Source organism: Rhinoderma darwinii, chromosome 4, assembly GCF_050947455.1.
Source record: "Rhinoderma darwinii isolate aRhiDar2 chromosome 4, aRhiDar2.hap1, whole genome shotgun sequence".
Lineage (NCBI taxonomy): Eukaryota > Metazoa > Chordata > Amphibia > Anura > Rhinodermatidae > Rhinoderma > Rhinoderma darwinii.
In genome coordinates, this window is record NC_134690.1 from 259844457 (window position 1) to 259862546 (window position 18090).

Sequence of the window (18090 nt, forward strand, 5' to 3'; positions counted from 1 at the left end):
TTTAAAAAAAAACACACTCATGGTGTATCCAGCCATCCTCTGGTACAAGACCCAATAAACATATATCATTTGGAGTATCAAGTACTGATTTACCCATAACTTCACAAATCTATCACCCCCCCCAGAAGGCAGAAATAATGGGGCATAGCCTAATAAGATGGTTAAAACCTGTGTGAGCCAATGCGCATCTATGGCAATTCTTTCCTGATTGACTAAGGTTTTGTTCACATCTGCAATGGAGAGCCTTCGTCACAGAGTCCCCTCATATTTAATGGGAAAAATAGATACGACAAACGCCTTGGTGGAACCCGACGGACCTCATTGTAAGTCCGTTGTGCGCCGCTGGTATCGCTTGTACGGCGGACATGGCAATGAGTTGTGGCTTCCATTGTAAATGACAGCCACTACACAGACATGAACAGATCCTAAAGTTCTGTTTATTCATTCAGGTTTTTTTTTACACACTTTCAGTACTGTCCTTATTGTAGCAACAGGGTTCTAGAATTATTAAGCCTCCATGCACATGACCGTTGTGGCACCCAATAGTCTTCACGGACCCATTCACTTTAGTTGGTGAATCAAGTTCGTCAAAACTAACCCGTTCTGAGAAAAGATAGGACATGTTCCATCGTTCCTCGTATCACTGACGGAATTCGGGCGGTGCTCAATGTCGTGTGCATGAGCGGTTCGGGTTAAGTCACACCACGTCTGTAGTGTACATTTGGCGTTAATATGCAAACATATGCCAAGAGTCCACTACTCTCTTTTTAATACTACTGTCTACAATGCATGCAGAGTCCACTACTCTCTTTTTAATACTACTGTCTACAATGCATGCAGAGTCCACTACTCTCTCTTTAATACTACTGTCTGCAATGCATGCAGAGTCCACTACTCTCTCTTTAATACTACTGTCTGCAATGCATGCAGAGTCCACTACTCTCTCTTTAATACTACTGTCTGCAATGCATGCAGAGTCCACTACTCTCTCTTTAATACTACTGTCTGCAATGCATGCAGAGTCCACTACTCTCTCTTTAATACTACTGTCTGCAATGCATGCAGAGTCCACTACTCTCTCTTTAATACTACTGTCTGCAATGCATGCAGAGTCCACTACTCTCTCTTTAATACTACTGTCTGCAATGCATGCAGAGTCCACTACTCTCTTTAATACTACTGTCTGCAATGCATGCAGAGTCCACTACTCTCTCTTTAATACTACTGTCTGCAATGCATGCAGCCTAAACCTATAGCTGGAGTCCCCTATTATCCGAAATCAGGACAAAGGGGTTTGGATTGGTCAGGTCTGTGCTGAAATAGAACAGTTGTTCACATTTGCTGCAACTTTTTAGAATATGCCTTCAGCCGTCCATATATTCACACGTTCTTTCATGTTTGCAGTGAGAACCACCCCTTGCAGCTCTTATATTTGGAATGCATACTTTCAATGCTGAACAGCTCGTCCCCTATAATGCACAACCACAAAGGCTTTATGGACTTAATATGGTAAGTATCCATTTAAAAATGGACAAAACTGCATAGTATATTCTTCTAAAACCTATACAATAAACGTTCACTGATATGGCATCCAGTAGTACAACAATGCTGATGCCGCTTGTTTCTTTTATCAGAGTTTCCTGATAAATCTTCATTTTCAGGGATGAAAGTCAAAGACTGGGTGGTAAAAAAAGAATTCGACTACTTATGGATAGCGGCATTTTTTCATGTTGTAGTTATCTTATATTGGGCTCCACACTGATTTTGCTAATGCCGCTTTTCCAATGTATAATCCAGATTATGCTACAACTCAACACTAGTCACATTGAATTGATGGATTTAAAAGTGTTTTACTGTTCTTTGACATTCATTAGTCTATTTAGTTTTCTTTCTTTACGTACAGGATATATAATTTTATCTTTATTTTTCCAGGAAGCATCTCTGTCCAGCACTTGTAGTGATACTTGGAAATCCCGTCCATGACAAAACCATAACCTCTGCCCATAATAACACCTTTGTTGATTCAGACTGTCAATCTACTGGAGTAGCAGACCAGGGACGGGGATCAGCATGTTCTTCTACAGCACCAGCTTTGAGTGGACCTGTAGCCAGAACCATTTATTACATTGCAGCCGAGTTAGTTCGACTTATGGGCTCCGTTGAATCTATGAGACCCGTCTTGCAGTCTTTATACCACCGAATTCTACTGTATGCACCACCACAGAATCGCGTGGAAGCCATTAAAATCATGAAGGAGGTTAGTGCTAATGCCGGTAAATATCACTGCTCCTCAATTGAGCAAGGAAATATGTCCCTTACGTACTTAAGGGCTTGTTAACTTTTAATGAAACCATGTCATAGAGTACCCCCTTTCCAGCCAGTCAGTTGGTGAACTGTCTGCTTTGCTAGAGCTGGAAACCTCTAAAGCAACGACCGTTCAGTCCTATTGATCTAGGGAACAGTATCTAACATATCAGGATCACAAAGTGCTGAAGTATAAAAAGAGGTTTTGTGGTTGTAACAAGTTATGACCTATCCACTGGATGCGCATGCGCCCTGCCTCTCCATTCATTCTCTGGCAATGACGGAAATGGCTAAGTTCTCTGCTTGGAAGTCTCCGTCATGGCCACAGACTTTGAATAGAGCGTCAGGGAGCAAGCTCAGCCTACTCCGCTCAAATTAACTTCTCCCGGCAAGTGGTTTTGCTGCTGGTGATTGGTGGGGTTCCCAGTGAACGGACTCCCACCGATCTAACAGTTATTACATATCTAGAAGATAAGTGTTCACTTGATACAACTGGAATTCACCTTTTGCAGGTGGATTCACACGCAGATTTTGTTGCAGAAAATGTTCTGAAGCTTGTGGATGAGATGATTGTGGTACAAACCCGCACAGGAAATCCGCAACATTTCTGTCCTGTGTGTAGGGGGCCTTACAGTCATTTGTGCATAGAATGTTGCAACCAATGACAGGTGATATTTGCAGGACTTGTTTATTAGGCCAGTATTACTTGTCTTCTACATTCTCTTTTTTTGTTAACCATCAGCAACAGGTTTCTTTATGCTCCAACCAGTCACATGATCTGGTTTCCCTAATTATTATAAAGGTAACCAAGACAACTGTAAAGCCGTTAACGTTTAGTCATCAGTGCATCCACAGCTACTGCTCAATTAAACTGAACTCCGTGTTTTCTGCCATTTAAAACAGAACACCTAGCGATATGGTAGAAATTGGTATGGCAAAAAAAAAAAACACAGTATAGTGACATCGTACATCTCCGTTTACATGTGCATCATGGCTTCTGTTTATAACCAAAGCCACGACACTGTGCCAGATCCGTCGTAAGGCAAATAGCATCTGTGCCCGTCAAAACCCCTGTCGTGGTGTCCATTTTTTTTTACGCCAAGAATAGCGATGTATTCTGCGCTGTTCTTGCAGTCAAAAGTGACAGGACTGCCGATGGAGGTTCCGACACTGATGTGAATAAAGCCGTATATTTTGAAAATGCATATTGAGTGTCAACGGAACTATAAGAACTAGAACCTGTATTCGTGGCATTCTCCTGTTACATTGTTGACCTTGCTTTGAGATGCTCTCAGGCAGATAATCAGTGGAAATTTTTACATAGCACATAAAAGCTGTGTCTGTGTCTGAATTACACCGTATTCCATCATTGCAGGAGTTTGTAGGACATGGTTCATGGTTAGTTAAATGATTTCTTGTCCTCCAGATACTCAGCAGTCCACAGAGACTTTTTGATCTTGCTGGGCCATGCACTTCTGAACCAGAAACCAGGAAAAGGTCCATATCTAAGAGGAAGTCACATCTGGACCTGCTAAAGCTGTAAGTACTTCTTTTGTTAGTTAATTACAATTGTAAAGTAATTAATTTGCTTATGTGTTTGCTAGCAGTGAAGTTGGAGTATTACGTTTGTCCCTTTGGTTCGGTGTCTGTGTTTAGGAGGCACAATACAATATTATCCATGAACTCTTCAGTGTATACTCTTACATTCCAGCATGTTAGGTGTTCGAAGATGGACCGTTGGGTCAAGTACCCTATGGGGGGGGGAAATAACGAAGGCTTGCATTCGATACGCAAGTTTTAAACTAAGGTACGCTAGAGTAAGATGCACCAAATGTATTAAGAGGCGCACGCCTCTTAATAGGATTGCTGCATCTTTGGCTGTTCGCACAACAAGTTCAAATCAAGCCAGTTTCTGGCGTCCATTATAGTAAATCTGTTGGTGACCCCAGCGAACGTCGTTCACATTTCCCTCACCACTTTTGAAAGTGTCATGAGGAGTAAAAAGCTTCAAATATAGCGTGCACCAAAATTTGCAACTTTTTACCGCCACCAAGGTGGCATTAAGTTCATAAATCCCCCCCTGTGTTTCTAATGGAGGAGTGATCCCAGACAACAGATACATGTTACTCAGCCGACTAGGCACAAATCATGAGATCATCGTTTTTTTTTATATCCATATATAGACCTAATACTTCTCAATGGTGTTAATTTTCCAGTATCCAGTCTATGCCTTTTTAACTACACTGATACAGTGCAGCAAACCCTCAAGCCAGGAAAGGAATTTATGCTGCTGCAGTATTTAGCTCACAATAAATTGCTGCCGAATCTGAAAATAATTGTAGTAAACTCTCCGCTGCGAGGAGTATTTGGTCTGTAGGGTTTAGAATGTCACTGACCACAAACAAATCTGGAAAGTGGGGAGAAATTAAAAGACAAAGTATTAGTAAGTTGCATACATTATGATTATACAACACTTGCCTTATATTTATGTAAAAGTTCTTTAATAATATAGATCTACAGGGCAAATGTAGTAGTTCATGTAGCTGTTCAAATGAATAGAAGTCCATGTAAGTATATTAGTCCACCACAACGAGGGTCCCTGCTTGTTGGCGACTTTCGAATCTGGCTCATTTAAGTGGGGGACCCTAATATGTCATATGGAAAGCGGTTGTCATGATAGGACCCATTGATGTATAAAAGAATGTTTTGCAGTTTCAATAATTTATTAATAGTATATGCTATAGCCCATTCTTACCTAGAGCTGCATTTACAATTCTGCAGGGTGACGGGCTAACTTATACCAGCATCACCTATTTGTTCATTGTATGTACAGAGCATGTTCTGGTGATTTTATATCTTGGGTGGTGTAATCTTTACACCAGATACTGTATAGTAATGTAGTAAAAGCAAACTTGACTAGGATGCAGTTTAGAAAAAAAAACAACTTATTTTATTGACATTCTGCTAAACTGTAAGGATATGTCTGTATACTCTTCAGTAGTATACAGCAGAATTAGGAATGCAGCTCTGGGCTATAATCTAGGCTGTAACTCAGAATTGGTTAACGATAAATACAATATACTGTATTTACAAAGTTATTTTTTGTAGAGTATATATAATTTCTAAAATGATGTTTAAATGGTAACCAATGCTATAATAATAATTTTATTGTTTTAATATTTGCCGTATTTAAGATAATTTTTGCTGTTGTGTTCTGAAAGCTTAAAATCTCATCCATAACTCAACAACGTCAAAAATGAAGTGTCATTTAAAGTTTTACTACGTGTTTGTTTTTGTTTTGTAGCATCATGGATGGGATGGCAGAAGCATGTATGAAGGGAGGCATTGAAGCTTGTTATGCCTCCGTGTCATGTGTCTGTGCTTTGCTTGGAGCTTTAGATGAAATGAGTCAAGGGAAAGGCCTCAAAGAACCTCATGTCCAGCATCTTCTAAGACGTCTTGAGGAGCTGAGAGATGGAGCAGAGTCCAGCAGAGAATCCATGGAAATTAATGAGGCGGATTTCAGGTGGCAAAGACGCATTCTGTCATCTGAACATACACCATGGGAGCTAGGAACAGAAAAGAGTCCTGATATTAGCATTAGCGTGACTACGGACACTGGACAAACCACCTTAGAAGGAGATTTGGGACAGACTACTCCAGAAGATAACGTGGATGGACAGGGAAATAATGTGCAGTCCCTAATTATCAGAGATAATTCCAGTAAAGATCCAGAACTGGATGTTGTAGACCAACCAGATGTTGTTCAAAGGAGTCACGTTACTATTTACCCAGATATAACAAATTTCTTGTCCGTTGACAGTAGGACAAGATCTTATGGTTCAAGGTACAGTGAGAGTAATTTTAGTGTTGACGAGCAAGATCTTTCTAGGACTGAATTTGATTCTTGTGATCAGTATTCAATGGCGGCAGAAAAGGATTCCGGTAGATCGGATGTCTCTGACATTGGTTCTGATAACTGCTCCCTGGCAGATGAAGACCAGACTCCAAGAGACTGTCCTGGTCATAGGTCACTACGGACTGCTGCTTTGTCTTTAAAACTGCTGAAAAACCAGGAGGCAGATCAGCACAGCGCACGGCTTTTTGTACAGTCACTCGAAGGTCTTATTCCACGACTCCTAACCCTGCAGAGGATGGAAGAAGTTGACACCTCATTACAGAATTTTGCTTCAACGTTTTGTTCAAGCTTCCAAGCCGGTAAATGTTCATTCTGAAATCTATTGCAGTGTACACTGATCTTTAGCCAGCCCTGTGCCTCATTTTGTTTGCCCTGTTTCCAGTAGCAACCAACAAGCGATCATTGAGTATTCTATTTATTAAGGCTGCTTTATACCTGAAGCTTTGATCACTTCTGCGTTGAAGGCTCCATCAGGTGCTTCCCTTGCATATTCCGTCAAAAATCCAAGACATAATAGCGCAGCATACAGAATTAAGGATCCCCTTCTAAGTTTTCCCTGCACAGTCGCACTCCTGGCCACCCAGCTGTGCAGAAAAAAAAACAGTGAAGGGGACAAAGCGCTAAATCAGCGTTGTGACCCTTAATTGGCAGGATCGGTGGGGATCCCCCCTGATCATAAGTGTTATGCCATCACTTTTTATAAGATGGGAATATCCCTTTAAAATCACTCCTAATATTACATCAAATCTTGGTTTTATAAGCCGATATAGGATCTGGTGACTTTCTGCAAATTTTTATTTAACTTTTATACATATTTTTATAGTGTGACAACTTCTATGTTATACTTTTTATACCATTAGAAACCTCCCAATGAAGTTATTCTGGCCACCCTCTAATCGTGCTATAAACTATCAAAAAACACTAAGGAGTTTAAAGAAATCTACTAGATAGTAACATGAGAGAATACCTCCTGTTTAACTGTAATAATAAGCAGTCTTCATGTGTCTTCTGACATGTCCATAAGATCCCCATTGATGGCTAGAAGGAATGGAAGCACTGTGCTCTATAGATTTATGGATCTCTGAGCTACTGTATAACTTTGTTCTCCCATTAAAATCCGTGTCGTAGTATTGAAGTGCCATTGTAGACGTCTCCAGGTTATTCCAAATGAAGGCATTTTGGGGTCATCTCATTATAGCAATTGTGAAAGTTTCGGCCCACAAACTGCACTGATGCGATTTTCTGACATGTCCCAATCTTAACCCAGTGCCAGATTCAGATGGGCACTTATGTGCCACTCTGTTTTCTTTCTCTGTCATATTGAACTTGGATCACCGTTTGCTGTTTGAAAATAAATGCTGACTGCGACAGTAGGTCATACGGAACAATTGTGTATTGCAGAGTGGCATAACTATGTAAACGCTGCTTTATTTCATAGTTGTGCTTTTCGACAGTAGCATTGTTTTCATCTGGTAAGTTAAACAGGAGATGCCTAGACATTTGTGTCGTACTAAAATTGCAAAAAAAATGCAACACTGATATTGTATTGCGTTCTAGCGTGAACATGCTTGCTGCAATATGTCGCCGTGGAGCACTGGCCTTTTAGAGCGTTTATTGAAATTTTTATCTGGCATTAATGGAATCTTTTACAGGTGTGATGCATTCACCCGGCTTTGAAACTAATGGTGGAACCTGTGCCCAGGCCCTTCTGAATGCAGACAGTTTATATGTTGCATCCTACTATACTCTTCTGCTGCACCTAAAACTCGCCAACAGTGATTATTACAGGAAGAAAACTGCTTTGGCACCAGTGACCCTAGTAAGTGACATTTTACTATAATATGAAAACATTATAATTTAGATGGTGCCATCTCCTAGCAAAGATCATTGATATGTGCCTCTTATGTTCATGGAGGTTGATACACTGTAGCTCAATCCATAAGCAAATCTCACTTGGGGTGTTAAGCCTAATACATTTTGATGAGAAATGTTTGTCTCATTAAGTCCTTATCATAGGAAATATTTGAATGATAATTTCAGCTCCACTACTATTGTATCAGTTACTCATTGCCAACCCCCTTTCCTATTTGTTTGCCATCCTTTTCGTTTGCCTATCTACTCCCATGTATTCCTCAAAGGTGCTTTGAGTACAGTTTCTGCATATGAAGAAACTAACATGTGGATCTTTGTTCTCGGGAATAATAACACCATATGTTGGATCAGGGCCAGCTCCAGGTTTATGTGGGTGCTTGGGAGTCAGAGCCCCAGTGGGCCCCTTTGCAGTGCAACTCACACGGCGGTGGCAGTAAAGCGGCAGAAACTAGACACCGAATATAAAAAACTCACCAGAGCATCCTCTGATGGGCAGCGCAAAACACCCAGTGGCGGAGTGGGTCCCCCCCGAAGGGAGTCGGCTCCAGCACTTGCCCCGGCTCGCTGGGTGCTGATGCCGGTACTGTGTTAGATAAGGTGCAAATATTTGGCAACATTTTTACTGGAAACTATTTTTATTACGAAAGGCAAAATAAAATAAATAACTTTTAAGGATTTTGCATTCCAAAAGGTGACATTTTGTTCTGGTCATCATGACTCAGTAGAGCCCTGGTCATAAAAGGGTTAAATACTTAATTGAAAAGACTTAGAAAAAAATGGGCAAAATGTATTTCCAATATAAAATCAATCATGAAAGCGTCTACTACACATTCAATAGCTCTTAGCCAAATCATAATTTCACTGACTTTTACACTCCCCAATTCTTCGGTAAACATGTACGCTTGGATTGGCTGAAATGAGCATTTTTATTTCAACAGAGAGAGTGGATAAACGACTACTATACAAATCGATCAAATAAACTTTTGGAGTGAAAAGTCCTGTTCCCTAGTGCTAACTGATGTCAGCTGCCTGATTTATAATCCTGACACCGCATCTATTGTTTCACGGCTGCCAAGAGCTAGGTAGACACAAGCAGGGAGAATAGCCACATGAATAGGTCCCTTTGTACATAGAGATTCTAACCTTTACTCAATTCCTACCGTCACTAACTTTGTATGTTTTGCTGTGCAGAAAGAATTCCTTAAGCAGGTACAGTCCAGTGGCGTGGTAATAGTGTTCTCCCAGGCTTGGTTCGAGGAACTGTATCACCAAATCCTGGACCGGAACATCCTTGGAGAGTCTGGATACTGGGGGACTCCTGAGGGACAGTGTCTACCCCTTGTTACTATGCTTATTAGTAAGTCATACCACGTTTCATACAGTGATTGTTTTCCGTGCTGTAGATGGCAATTACAGCTGGTTTTTTTGTTCTACGTTTGTCTCCAATATTACGGAATATAATATAATAAAAGTGAGTGCCAATCAGACTAGCTGCTATTACAATTTACGTTTACTGTCATATCAATAAATTGCAAAATGACTACATACTACCACATTAAAGTAGAATAAGTGGAAAGGTCAGGCAGTTGCATGTGATGTCTTTTACATGCGTCAATCTGCGTGATCCATACCATGTGCGATCTCTGAAATGCAGATCAAAGCGGATTCAGTCCAGAATTCTGAAGATCTATCTAAAAGGGGTTGTCCCATCAGGACAACTATGTATCCTATTAGGCTCTCCTATTAGGTGTCCTCTATGAACCAGACCAGGCCCGACCATGCATTAGCTGGTTAGCCATTAATTTTCATAGCCAGTATATAATGCTACCAGCCACTGCAGAGGAAATGCATGGCCGGACGTGACTTCCCCCAGCTACAACCCTTTTTAATTGTAGAAACACAATATATACAGTTAGGTCTGGAATTATTTGGACAGTGACAAGTTTTGGCATTTTAGCTGTTTACCAAAACATATTGAATATACAGTTCTATAATCTATATGGGCTTAAAGTGCAACCTCTCTGCTTTAATTTGAGGGTATTCACATCCTAATTTGAGGAAGGGTTTAGGAATTACAGCTCTTTAATATGTAGCTTCCTTTTTTTCAAGGGACCAAAGGTAATCGGACAATTATCTCAAAAGCTATTTAATGTGCTGCATGGGCTATTCCCTCATTAATCCATCATCAATTAAGCCGGAAAAAGCAATGAAAATCAAAATCTGGCACTCTGCAGGTTCTTATGGGTAGGGTTCCCACCCCGTAAATCTTGAAGAGGTAAACTCAAGCGCTCCTTAGTTTAGTATGCAAAAATTGGAATTATTTAGAATGAGGCAAAAGGTAACGTTTCGGCCACAGTTTGGCCTTTGTCAAACACTGTAAATGCAGAAACAGTATAATAAACATAAATAATTTAGCAGTATGAGGATAGAAAAAAAGATATATATCTCATAATGGTAATCGCAATAATATGCAACATACAAAAAAAGGAGAAAGAACCAAGTTAATGAAAAAGAACATGTTGCAAAACTATCTTGGTACAAAGAATCACATTATTGAATGCTCGTATAGATATAACATTATATAGTGATCCCTTTATCGTATCTCTGTACATATCTAGAATGCAGTGTTTGACAAAGGCCAAACTGTGGCCGAAACTTTACTTTTTGCCTCATTCTAAATAAATCCAATTTTTGCATACTAAATTAAGGAGTGGTTGAGTTTACCTCTTCAAGACTTAAGCATGTAAAAGGTCTGGAGTTGATTCCAGGTGTGGCATTTGCATTTGGAACCTGTTGCTGTGAACCCACAACATGAGGTCAAAGGACTCTCAAAGCAAGTGAAACAGACCATTGTTAGGCTGAAAAAAATGAAGAAATCCAACACCGAGAGAGAGCACAAATGTTAGGAGTGGCCAAATCAACAGTTCGGTACATTCTTGAAAAAAAAAAAGACTGCGCTGGTGATCTCATGAACTCCTAAAGGCCTGGACGTCCACAGAAGACAACAGTGGTGGATGATCGCAGAATCCTTTCCATGGGGAAACCCCTTCACAACATCTATCCTAATGTAGAACACTCTCCTGGAAGTAGCTGTATCAGTATCTAAGTCTACCATAAAGAGAAGACTTCATGAGCGCAAATACAGAGCGTTCACCACAAGGTGCAAACCATTAATCAGCCTCAGAAATAGAAAGGCCAGATTTGACTTTGCCAAACAACATCTATAGAAGCCAGCCCAGTTTTGGAACAGCATTCTTTGGACAGATGAAACTAAGATCAACCTGTACCAGAATGATGGGAGGAAGAAAGTATGGAGAAGGCTTGGAACGGCTCATGATCCAAAGCACACCACATCCTCTGTAAAACATGGTGGAGGCAGTGTGATGGCATGGGCATGCATGGCTGCCAAAGGCACTGGGTCACTAGTGTTTATTGATGATGTTACTGAAGACAGAAGCAGCCGGATGAATTCTGAAGTGTTCAGGGATATACTTTCTGCTGAGATTCAACCAAATGCAGCAAGGTTGATTGAATGTCACTTCACAGTACAGATGGATAATGACCTAAAACATACAGCGAAAGCAACCCAGGAGATTTTTAAGGCAAAGAAGTGGAATATTCTGCAATGGCCAAGTCAGTCAGCAGATCTCAACCCGATCGAGCATGCATTTCACTTGCTTAAGACACAACTTAAGGCTGAAAGACACACAAACAAACAACAAAATTAATCCCACCTTCTCCGCAGTTACAATTGTTTAAGTCATTAACTCCTAATGCAAATATTAAGTTTACCCATTTTATACACAAATCCTGATGTTGATCAGCCATTTTGATTAAAATCACAGCACTTGTTCTGCTATCAAATCTCACATGAATATCTGTGTATTTACACAATGTCATTTTTTGCTAAGAAGAAGAAGATTTTGGTCAGACCTCTGCCCATCTTTATTATATTATACCCCTTTTATCACAAAGGTTAAATAGAAAAGAAGTAACGGTAAAACCAAGAAGTATACATAATACATATGGCATAGTTCTATTATACATTGTAGTCCTATAGGTTGTATCTCTGTGGCTTTTTTTTGTTGTACAAAAAGATTACTTTGGGTTTACTAATATGTAGTTTTTTACTCTAGACATTGATGGTTTGGGGAGCAGCGCCATTGGTGGACAGCTTCAAGCATCCAAGTCAACACAATCTCCTCTTCCTCCTGAGAAGAATATGGACCCAACAAATGTGGCAGGTGTGCAGCAAAGAAACACTACGGGGCATGAAGACTTGGGCCCCATGCACATGACCGTGATATTTGTCCGTAATTGCGGTCCGCAATTACGGGCCAATTCACTTATATTGACCGTGGGTACCTTCCCGTATTTTTGCGGGAAGGTGTCTGGGCCGTAGAAAGCCTCCGCAAAAGATAGGACATTTTAATAGGAGCACGGGCTGAAAGTGAGAGTGGCTGTCCGCTGCCGTCGGCGGCTGGCCGTGCCCGGAATCACTGACCGTGATTACGGGCATGGCCGTGTGCATGAGGCCTTAGTTTGTATATATTGCTAAAAACACCACGTGCTTTTCTGTTTACAAACATTCAACGGAGTGTCATAATGATGGCGGCTGCGCGAAAAGCATGCAGCCGCGCATCCATATGAACATGACACACGGAGCTGACACGCTGCTGCCACGCGCGCTCATAACGCTCACGTTCGTCTGAATCCGCCCTTAGAGTCACATAGGACCCGCTCTCATCCAAGCCGTTAGTTCAGCTGAACTGACGGAAGAGGCTCATAGCGAACGATACATCTTCTATGTATTGAGAAAACATTAAAAGATGTATCGTATTTAAAATGTTGTTTCTCTTTCCAAGTCCATTTAAAACATTTTTTTAAAAGAAACCCATAAAACATTGATTTAATTAAAAAAAAATAATTAACCGTTAACATAGCCTTTTAAGGTAATGAATATATATTACTTAGGCCTCATGCACACGACCGTATTTTTTCCCACCCGTAAATACTGGCGTAAATACGGGTCCGGTGTCACACGTGTTCGACCCGTTTTGCACCAGTATTTACGGACCCGTTCCTGTAAATACGGGTCCGGTGTCACCCGTATTCCACCCGTATTTACGGGCACGTTTTCGATGCAAAATTGCACTGCACTAATCGGCAGCCCCTTCTCTCTATTAGTGCAGGATAGAGAGAAGGGGCAGCCCTTTCCGAGGTAAAAGTAAAAGCAATTCATACTTACCCGGCCGTTGCCTTGGTGACGCGTCCCTCTCTTGACATCCAGCCCGACATCCCTGGATGACGCGGCAGTCCATGTGACCGCTGCAGCATGTAATTGGCCTGTGATTGGCTGCAGCGGTCACATGGGCTGAAACATCATCCAGGGGTGTCGGGCCGGATGTCGAGAGGGACGCGTCACCAAGGCAACGGCCGGGAGACCGGACTGGAGGAAGCAGGAAGTTCTCGGTAAGTATGAACGTCCTTTTTTTTTTTTTTTTTTTTTTATATACAGGTTTCTCTATATTCTGATTGGAATTCACTGTCCAGGGTGCTGAAAGAGTTACTGCCGATCAGTTAACTCTTTCAGCACCCTGGACAGTGACTATTTACGAACGTCGCCTAGCAACGCTGCCATAATGACTGGTGCACACATGTAGCCACTTGTCATTACGGGAGCTCCAGAGACTTCTATGGGCTGCCCGTGCCGTTATTACGGCCTGAAATAGGACATGTTCTATCTTTTTCAACGGCACGGGCACCTTCCCGTAAGAAAACGGGAAGGTACCCGTGACCAATAGAAGTCTATGAGCCCGTTATTACGGGTCGTAATTACGACCCGTAATAACGGGAGTTTTTACGGTCGTGTGCATGAGGCCTTAGTTTTGGTAGATTTCAACATTTGCTGAGTCAACATGTAAGCTTCACCTTAAGGCTGGGTTCACACAACCTATTTTCAGGCGTAATGGAGGCGTTTTACGCCTCGAATTACGCCTGAAAAGACGCTCCAAAACGTCGGCAAACATCTGCCCATTGCTTTCAATGGGTTTGCCGATGTACTGTGCCGACGACCTGTCATTTTACGTGTCGCTGTCAAAAGACGACGCGTAAAAGTACAGCCTCGTCAAAAGAAGTGCAGGACACTTCTTGGGACGTTTTTGGAGCCGTTTTCTCATAGACTATTGAAAACCGCTCCAAAAACGTCCCATAGACTCCCTTGAAAACCGCTCCGTATTTTCAGACGTTTTTGGCTCAGCGTGTGGACAAAATGCCTTTTCTGTAATGCCTGTTTTGTGTTTTAAGCGCATAAGAGCTACTACTAATCTGCTATGGTGATCTATGATGTTTACTTTATATATATATATATTTTTTCCTGTCCCAGGTGTTGCTTTTGCACGGTTTATACTTATTGGATGCTGGAAGAACTTAATAGACACATTGTCTGCTCCGCTAACTGGGCGTATGGCTGGGAGCTCAAAAGGATTGTCATTTATTTTGGGTGCAGAAGGCGTTAAGGAGCAAAATCAAAAAGAAAGAGATTCTATTTGTATGAGTCTTGATGGTCTTCGTAAAGCTGCTCGTCTAAGCTGTGCCTTGGGTATGGCTTTCCTTGATATCTTTGTTGATGTTCAAACATGGACCCATCTGTATAAATGTTTCTTTTGCCAGAAAGCTGCAATAGGGGTTTTAATAATTCGGCTTAACTTTATTTTGACAACCGCCCGGTCTTTTTCACATTCGACTAAATTCGTTCTTGCAGTATATGTGTTCTTACTCATCATGTACAAGCTAGCTGCTGTGAAGCAATCATCTGGTTTTACCTTTTTATACAGAGCGCTTGGGTCTTTTGTATAGACCCATGGCTGTCTGCTGTTCTTATTAGAGAATACTTTACTAAAGATTAAAAAAATGAATTTTACAATTTACAATGCAACTCGTCAAGGGGTTGGATAGATTAGGCAGCAGTTGAACAGTCCATTCTTGAAGTTGGTGTGTTGGAGTCAGGAAAATGGGGCAAGTTTAAGGATCTGAGCAACAGTGACAATTGCCAAATTGTGATGGCTAGACTACTGCATCAGAGCATCTCAACAACGGCAAGACTTGTGGGGTGTTCCCGGTGTGTAGTGGTTCAAGGAAGGACAATCAGTGAACCGACATTGGTGCCAAAGCTCATTGAATCGCATGGGCAGCTAAAATTAGTCCACCGGATCCGATCCCACAGAAGAGCTACTGTAGCAGAAATTGCTGAAAAAAAATCATGCTGGCTTTAACAGAAAGTTGTTAGAATACAAACACAGTGCAGACCGGTCAGAGTGCCCTTACAGACCTCTTTCCACCACCAAAAGCGCCTACAATTTAGAGCACAGGAACGTGACCGTTGAGCAATGGAAGAAGATTGCCTGATCTGATGAATCCTGTTTTGTTTTACATAATGGGGACAGCCGGGTACGTGTGCGTCGCTTACCTGGGGAAGAAATGGCACCAGGGGGCACTATGGGAAAAAGACAATCCGGTGAAGACGGTGATATTCTGGGCAATGTTTTGTTGGGAAACCTTGGGTCCTAATATTCATGTGGATGTTACTTTTATACATAGACGTTGTTGCAGACCAATTAAACCCTTTTGTAGCAGCAGTATTTCCTACTGCTTTTCTAATACTGCTGACGTGCCGACACGGCCCCACGTGACTGAGGGCTTGCTTCCGTTGCTGTTCGTGTTGGCATGTTATCACACACATGACCGCAAGGGGCTTTCGCATTGCCTATTGCTGGAGTCCCCGATCAGAGCATCAGCTAGTGCTTTGCTCGGGACTCCAGCACTGCTCCCGACATTTGGTCAGTGACTTCAGGGATTTCCTATCGCTGGATTTCCCGAGCAGAGCATCAGCTGATGCTCTGCCTGGGGACTCCAGCTCGGCTGCCAAGATGGCTTTAGATAGCCATAGTACAGCTCTGTACTGTAGCTATGTATTTAGTGCCAAGAATAGGTACAGACCCTGTCAGAATAAAGTAGAGAAATGTTTTCCAAACCAAAAATTCCAGAAAGGCTTTGTTCTGATGAGATATCTTACAGAGCTGCATAACAGCCATCTCAAAGTGGTATTAATAGGGGTAGTTTTAGGACCACTACTGTATAATGCATTCAAAGTAAATCCCACCCTGATTTTGTTTTTTCTACTCCTAAATTATGGTATTTAATATGTGTAAGTTCTTCCCTTAATGACCACCAATACGACATTAAGGGTACTTCTGTCATAGCGCCACCTTTTCACGGTGTCACCGGTTTGTGACGGGTGTTTCATGCCGGGTAAAGTAAGTGCCGGGCTGGCTAACGACCGCTGGGCTCCAGTTCTAATGGCTGGGATCAGAGTTACTTGTTTAAACCCTTCGATGCAACTCCGTGTGTTATGATGGGGTAGGGAGACAGACAGGTGAGTCTTAATCTACCCACCACTCAGTCCCTGCCTAATTGCAACGGCCCGTCCTAGGCGACGGTGTACAACTGGGCGACGGTCCCTACGCTCAATAAGTGCACGACAGACAAGTAAACACAGAAGCTAAGGGAAATGGGGCAGTTGACCACGGCAACACCGTGAGCAACAAGAGTAGTGAACAAGCCAAGTCAAACCAGGAGTGTACGAGGTACCAATCGCAGAGCAGGAGCGTAGTCAGTATAGCCAGGGTCAAAATGAAGCAAGGTCAATAATAATAGCAGGAGCAGAGAGCCAGGAAACAGCAAAGAATCACAGGCAAAGGAGGAACAGGAAATGCAGGTATAAATAGACAGGGGGCGGGAGCTAGCTCCGTCTGGCCAGGCTGTGATAGGCTCTCCCACTCCTAAGCCTCCCAGCCTGACTGGTAGAAGATCGTGTCACTCTCTCAGACTCAGGAGCAGGTGCAGACTGATTACCCACGGGCGTCGACACAGAAGCTGTGTCTGGCAGATCCTTTACACCGTGGCTTCAGAGGAATGGGTCTGTCATCCCATCGCCACCCCTGTGATGTGTTCACAGGGTGCCATTGGTTTCCATAGCAGCTAAGGGGACTAACAAAGGCCTCCCCGGTCTGCCAATAGTATATGCCTATTAGGTTTTGGGCTTAATAGGATGCCTGTCCGTTTACATGGACAAGCAGAATACCCTACAATACAGAAGTATTGCAGTGTAATATAAACGATGCAACAATCGCATAGTAAAGTCCCATAGTGGGACTAAAAAAAGAAAATCGCAAGAAATAGATCAGTAAAGTTTATAGTAAAAAATATAAAGTAAAAAAATATATATTTTTGTGTAAAAGTAGAGAAACCTAAAAAAAACTGTCTACTTGGTATTGACTTAACACCTTCCCGACCACCCCACGTAGATTAACGGGCTGCAGCACTGGTCCTTGTGCCTGCATCCCGTTAATCTACATGTGCTCCTAACAGAGCACACAGGCACTCCCCGCAGCCCGGCATCTCCCAATACAGGCTGCTACTAGCAGCCTTAGTACTGGGGGGAAACATCGGGTCGGATCACAGCAGTGATCCGAACCAATTAACCCCTTAAATGCGGCAGTCTATAGCGACCGCCGCATTTAAATTGTTACAACAATATCGACACCCCGCTAGGCGATTGCGGGGGCCGATTGTTGCTGTGGCAACCGGAAGCCTAACAAAGGCTTCCGGTCTGCCATCTATGGAAGGCAATTAGGTCCTGGCAATTGAATCTTCACGTCCCTAGTGGGACTAAAAAAGGAAAAATAAATGTACAAAAGTAAAATTTTCAAAATAATAAAATTAAAAAAATCGCCCTTTTTCCCTTATAAAGTCCTTAAAAATAAACAAACTATGCATAATTGGTATCGCCGCATCCGTAACGGGCTGAACTATAAAAATATAATGTAATTTATTCTGCACGGTGACTGCCATAAAAATAATAATAAAAAACTATACCAGATTCGCTATTTTTTTTGTCACTTCAGATCCCAAAAAATTGAATAAATATGAATCGA

The 18090-nt window shown here is 42.0% G+C and overlaps 1 protein-coding gene across 2 annotated transcripts in view; it reads left to right on the forward strand.

Moving 5' to 3' along the window:
• Positions 1-18090, forward strand: part of ARFGEF3 (ARFGEF family member 3) — a 98259-nt gene that overhangs the window by 30114 nt on the left and 50055 nt on the right. For both annotated transcript variants that reach the window (XM_075862423.1, XM_075862424.1), the window contains 8 exons: positions 1405-1509; positions 1933-2257; positions 3731-3843; positions 5609-6522; positions 7876-8042; positions 9287-9452; positions 12232-12339; positions 14481-14696. In XM_075862423.1, coding sequence (XP_075718538.1) covers positions 1405-1509; positions 1933-2257; positions 3731-3843; positions 5609-6522; positions 7876-8042; positions 9287-9452; positions 12232-12339; positions 14481-14696 — 2114 coding nt within the window. The remainder of the gene's footprint in view (positions 1-1404; positions 1510-1932; positions 2258-3730; positions 3844-5608; positions 6523-7875; positions 8043-9286; positions 9453-12231; positions 12340-14480; positions 14697-18090) is intronic.